This window comes from Mya arenaria, chromosome 2 (assembly GCF_026914265.1).
Source record: "Mya arenaria isolate MELC-2E11 chromosome 2, ASM2691426v1".
In the NCBI taxonomy this organism is placed as follows: Eukaryota; Metazoa; Mollusca; class Bivalvia; order Myida; family Myidae; genus Mya; species Mya arenaria.
In genome coordinates this window covers 39,432,259-39,438,577 of record NC_069123.1, presented here as the reverse complement: position 1 = coordinate 39,438,577, position 6,319 = coordinate 39,432,259, and the positions used below count along the sequence as shown (strand labels likewise).

Below are 6,319 nucleotides of genomic sequence, written 5' to 3'. Positions count from 1 at the left end.
TGTTGTGCTATAGAAATAATTTGCTTAAGAATTATGTGTAAGGATGTTTGTCAATTCAGGCTATTCACTTTTGTTATTACATTTATCCAGGCCGAGGCTACATCGTGTCTTAGGTCATTATAGTTCCGTTGTTCGTTTCCACGGGTACGTCCCTTACATGTACGGTATATGTCTATAGAGCCAGAAATGCCCACAAAGGTCAATGTTCGGGCTCTGGACTGATGTCAGACTTAAATCCTCCTAACAATTATATTTTCCCCCTCTATGCCACACTACCCTGTAACCATAGGCCAATGGGCCGTAGATTTCATTGTTTCCTCGTGCTGGACCAAAACAGTGCAAAAGATTAGATCAAATAGTCCTAAGAAGCCGATTTCATGACTCTATTCCATGTAGCCAGTCTTAAATACACGGCTTTTCACATATGGCATCACTTTTGCTCATGTATGGTCTATATCATGGTATAGGTCAATACGGTCCCCTTGCTTGTTTCTAAGCACGTGCCTAACATTTACAGCATATGCCTACAGAGCCAGAAATACCCACAAATGTTAGTTTTTGGGCTAAGGGCGGGAGCCAGACTTAAATCATCGTTACGTTGGTATCATCCTCGGCCCTTACCCTGTAACCAATGCCTACTGTACTTTTGGTTCCACTGGTCGTGTTAACGTGTCCGGACAGAAACAGTGCTTTAAAATGGGTCAAATAGACCTGGGGTCGCCGATTTCAAACCCCTATCCCGGCTAGCCAACCTAAAATGTACGGCTATTTACATGTGCCATCACTACGGACCTAGGCTACAACGGGACATAAGTCATTGTGATATCATTTTAAGAATGCGTTTACCCATACATCTTAATTTGGCAAATGTTAGTGTTGTTTGTTGTTGTTTTTTTAAAGGTATACCATGTTTCACTGATATATATTTACTTTGAAATATTTTAACACAATTTTTAATCTTGACAAATAAAACCAAACGGTAAGAAAATTTCACACATAGAAATAAATATCAAAAGTAGAATAAAAATTCCTGATGATTAGCTTACCACAAGTTATTTAAAATAGTCCATGTTCTGATCATTTCAGGCTATACGGCATGGTCAGCGATATCTTCACCGGGTTGGCGATTGTCCTTGGCATTCTTTTTTCCCCGATTACTATTCAAATATGCGTTTTATTTTTTTGTATATCAAGATTGTAAAGCTACACATTGTAATTTATTAGAAACCACAAGGAATTGACTGAGTGTTATGGCATGTTATAAAGTAAAGGTTAGAGTTTATTAAGTAATTTCTGCGTCCCTAACCTAAGTGAGCGGAGCGCAGTGAAACGACCGTGGTTTCTTACTCTCGAAGAAATTACTTAATTTCTAACCGACTCCTTAATGGCATCTGCGCAATGTCAACAAGACCTGTCAATCATTGCAAGCTATTATGACGTCATTTAAATCAGCGTGGACACTGAAATGAAACAATGAGCCCTCAGTAGGTCAGTGGGACTGGCACTGGAAACCATTTAAACACGCTTGTAAGATGGCCGTTAGTAAGTGCCCCTCCCTCCCGCGTTAATCAGTGCCCCCCTCCCCCCGGGCCGTTAGTCAGTGACCCCCCCCCCCCCACATACACACACCAAGACAACAAAATTTTAGTATCGTGTTTATTATATTTATAGAACAGCAATTTAGTCGAAGAGGGTCAAGCCCGATCCCGAGTTCACTTGTCCAACAAAAGTGTACAAGTATCTATTATTACTTTTACATTTAAAGAGCATCTCTTAGCCCTGGCATTCTGAGAAGGTTGTTTACATAGCGAATGTTTTAGTATTGAAGTAAAACTTTTACTCAAAGAAATAAAAAAGAAGTTTAATAACTTATGCCCCCATTTCACCAAGGATTGTTTTTTTCCCAATCTGTCCGATCTGTACCAGATTATCCCCGATGATTTATTTTATGATCGGCCAGATTGTCGTCCTGAATCGCCTCCAATCGTTCCCATTAAGCCGATTGAATCCCGACCAATGAACCACGGCGAGGGACGATTCACGGACGTTTCTCGAGCGATCGACACGTTTCAGGGGCGCAAGTATGCGAAAGTAAGCGCAAGTACCCGCAGGTACAAGACAATGGCCCGGTAGAGACCCGTATCTCGTGCGCAAGTGAGCGATGTTCGCGCGTTGTTCGGCCGATAGGGACCGAAAATGGGCGATCCCGACTCGAGAGAGGACGCTTTCGGCCGCTCTGCGGCCGATGTCCGCCTATCTTCGGGTTGACCCTCGGGTGACTAATGCGATCGCGCCAGATCTTACCCCGAAGGTATAGGTTAGTGCACGTAAGTACACGCAGGTTCCCGACTTATTTTGCAAAAATAGAGCCGATCGACTAAAAAAGAGATCCGGTACTCTCGGGACCAAAACAATCATTGGTGAAATGGCCCTATTAGTAATGTAAGACAAAAATATAATTCAAAATGCCAGAAATCATGTCTCCTAAGGGGAAAAATGAAGATGGTTTAAAATGCAAAGGAAAATTCGAGAACATTCTTTTAAAAGCTTAAAAATATTGTGGAAATAGATGTATTTGCTACTTGAAGAATCAGCTTATTAAATAAATACATTTCTGGATAAAAAATAGTTCACTTTATCTGATGTTTTTAAACAATTCGGGTTAAATGGTTGCAGATGCAATGTCATTTGCAAACTTGAAATGATGTTAGATGTCACTAGAACTATAAACACAGACTTTCTATGACTGTTGCATATCTTTGTTGGAACTGTTAATTGCATTTTAAATTATAAAAACAGCGTTTTTACATATTAAAGTCCATTGTATTTGGTGTTCAGAGCGTGTATAAGTGAAAAATTTAAAATAAAAAAAAAAATAATAAAAAAACACATAAAATCAAAGATTAAATGCACACACTATAATATTACAGAGAAGAACGTTATACATTCGGGGTAAAAAAACAACAAGCAACAATAATACATTGCCTAGTAACTATAAAGTAGGCTTCTATCGAGGACGGTTCTACCATCAACACTCAAGTTTAACAATGGTATACGTCAACAGGTTGTGACAAAAAAAACAACAACAGAGAAATAATCAGTTCTTTTTTCACTATTATGAGTTTTATAAAAAAAAACATGAATATCTATATAAACCAGCATCGCATTTACCAGAATGTTATCAAACTTGCCGCAACACATGTATGATGATTAGCCACTATACTAACTATATATATTCAGTATATTGACTTTGCTCGGTTAATCTTTTTTTTTTAATTTAGCAACTCTGAGCTCAAAGTCCTCTAAAGTCAGATCTCGCCATCTAATACGTGGCCCCACAGGAACCACAGCGCCTCTCTGTCATCATAAGGCAACAAATTATACCGAGCGGGAAGAACAGGATGGCGATGATGATTCCAATAATGGTGAATCTATCTGAGATTGTGCCCACCTGAAATATTACCGCATGAAAGTTTAACTTTAATTTTGCACTCATGTTTATTAGCAAAGGGCATGTTCTAGTATATTAAATACCATTAGCCTTTTAGGTTAGAGGCTAAAACGTGATGTTTTGTGACGTGAAGTGTCAACTTTTCAACTGCTCCACATCAGATAGGTATGTTTTTAAAATGACACTCGTATTTAAAATCAACATATACACAGTTATAACAAACATAAATTTTTAGGGATAAACCTTTAACTTCTTACTAAATAATGCATTTATGGAAAATATTAATTCACGATAACAAGATTGTAACCGTGTATTAAAGGTTTGTCAAATGACTTGGTAGAAATATGACTACATGTTCATTTACATGTATGCCATATATCTAGTGAACTGCGATATGTTTGTCAAATGACTTGGTCGAAATGCTACCATATTTAAACGATAAAAACATGAAGTAAACAGTACCAAAAACAGTTATGACCAAATATGACAAGGGGTTTTGTCTCGACTCATTTGAGAGATCCTAAATTAGCCGAGAGTTGACTCGGTACTAGTTTTTACTTACCCCGCATGCTGGACATCCCCCGGGGTTAACAGCGAGCTGTGGACCAGTGGCGATTACTGTGGTCGTCTGCTGGGCATAGCCCTGTTGGGTTGGGGCATAGCCCTGTTGGGGCGGGGGATAGCCCTGTTGGGGCGGGGGATAGCCCTGCTGTGGCGTGCCATGATGTTTCACGTCGTACTCTTTGAATTAAATTTAAACAATGGGTTTTGTGATATGTCAGTTTTCCAGCTCATACAAAATAACGGCGGCTGCTACATAAAACAATGTTCAAATAGATGAAGAGTAAATAAAGTCCCATTTTTAGCAACTTTGATGCATGCGTCAGTGTCTCCTTCTGCACATAACTAGATGTATGTGAGATGAACAAATACAGTGAAAGATTCTTTTACAATGTAACCTACATTTTTTAGCCAATGAAACTCTTGTTTTGTTATATACATGCTCGAATGCCTTTTGTTGGTATTTGTTTCAATTTACATTGAAACTACATGAAACTTAAGTATATCAACAAATTCAAAAATAATTATATGTAATTGCAGTCGCACGAAATTCGATATTCTTACAGTAATACCCTCAAAGAGCGATGATCAATCATATCGTATACTGCCGTAATCTCAAGCATAGTCAAGTATTCATGTCGAACGACCTCGCGCGGCGCTCACTCTGCATCGCCTTATTCAATAAGAATTTACTTAATATCTTCTAACTAGTTCATAAAATTCAGTTACAAAACCTTAAATGCAATCAAGTTTTAGTTAGATGACATGAAGAAACCTTTTCAACGGTCAATAGCTATTCATAGCTAATGTTAACTCTGTTATTTCATATCGACTGAAAATAAAATTTGATTTGATTTGATTAAGAATGGGTGGAATGAGCCTAGTGAACGGGAGTTATTAATCGTTAAAATATTCCTTCAGGGGCCATGATTACGAACAGTCTCAGGTCCAAGTCTAGACTCAGGCTCAGAAAAGCATTTTAATAAAGGACCAAAACATCATATTTATTCCATTTCTTTTACAAAAATGTATGTTAATAATAGTAAAACATTCAAATATGAATATGTATTTTAGCAAATTTTACCGTCAATGCTCTGGTAGAAGAAACATTACAATAAAATGAAGTTTTTCCATAATGAATCTTGAGTCTGAACTCAGGCTTGAGAATGTTCGTAATCACTGCCCCAGGTCATCTGTCTTAGAATACTATCTCAATGGCGGACATATTGTCAAAGCAAAAACTAACGCAGGGAGTGTGTATCGGATGAGTGGCAGGAGGCGGACGTTTAAACACCGAGAAAGTTGAAATTCTTCATGGTTAAGCCTAGTACTTAATTCTTGCCTATCTGCAATTCTATTGGCTGCAAATGTAGGTTGTATTCTAGACGCAGATATACCACAACAACAGAAATGGCTGTGGTACACATATGCTCCACATTATCATTACAGTCATTGTATTGCTTGTTTCCTATTTTACGAAATATTTGTACTTTTGCGACCAGGAAGTATTTGAATTTTAATTCCTTCAATGTCGTCTTATATATATATATATTTATATTATTAAAACGGTATAATACTTTGTTTCTATGATAGTCGCCTAAACATATAAATATTGTCCAATGACCTGTGTGGTTGGGGTTGTTTTTTTACAACAGAATTATAATAAATAAAAATAATATTCCTCCGTAAAACTTTCTGAACTTGCCCAGACATGTAGCAAAATGGAACAAGAACATTTCTTAAGAGTACTTTTCATCCAAGTCAGAAAAGAAACGTTTATATTTAAACAAACGAGTATTCCTCTACTTATGTCATGTGTCACGTGGCCTTGGATCCCATTAAGGTTAAACAGATTTTTATGATTGTGTTTATTATGAATCATTAAATGTTTAAAACAAATTTACTTACGAGGAGTGTTGGACATGGTTTCCAAAATTGAGCTTCCCTCTTGCCTTAGTTATTGAATTTCGACGGAAATTTGCTCTTAATCCAGCACAAAATCAGACAATCTTTGTTGAGTTTTTGCAATTTTGGTTGAGTATCAAATTTACTGCGTCTTAATATTCACCGGTTAGGAAATCGATTTTATTAGCTCATCATGGTTCATAGACTTTTATTGAGGTATCACAAAACATTGCATACCATGTTTATTCTTCGGTGTTTTTTTTTTATTCCTAATATGTATTCTGATAAAATGCAGTCTTACAGTTATTAAAAATACAGTGAACAATTCATACGGTGTTGTTACACGGGCAAATATATTCACATGTTATAATCATTGAAAAGGGAAAAAAAGAGTAGCTGTAG

General features: G+C 37.1%; 1 protein-coding gene across 1 annotated transcript; it reads right to left on the bottom strand.

The window, feature by feature from the left end:
- Positions 1-1,639: 1,639 nt before the first annotated feature.
- Positions 1,640-6,107, bottom strand: LOC128211562 (brain protein I3-like). Its single transcript, XM_052916508.1, has 3 exons — positions 5,921-6,107; positions 4,014-4,192; positions 1,640-3,451 (listed from the first exon to the last, which is right to left on the bottom strand). The coding sequence occupies exons 1-3, from the start codon at positions 5,934-5,936 to the stop codon at positions 3,323-3,325; spliced, it is 324 nt and encodes a 107-aa protein (XP_052772468.1). The 5' UTR covers positions 5,937-6,107; the 3' UTR covers positions 1,640-3,322.
- Between the last annotated feature and the right edge of the window lie 212 nt (positions 6,108-6,319).

Coding starts and splice junctions, on each gene's coding strand:
- LOC128211562 (XM_052916508.1), bottom strand. Junction 3,452..4,013: donor GGGGATGTCCAGCATGCGGG/GTAAGTAAAAAC, acceptor GTAATATTTCAG/GTGGGCACAATCTCAGATAG.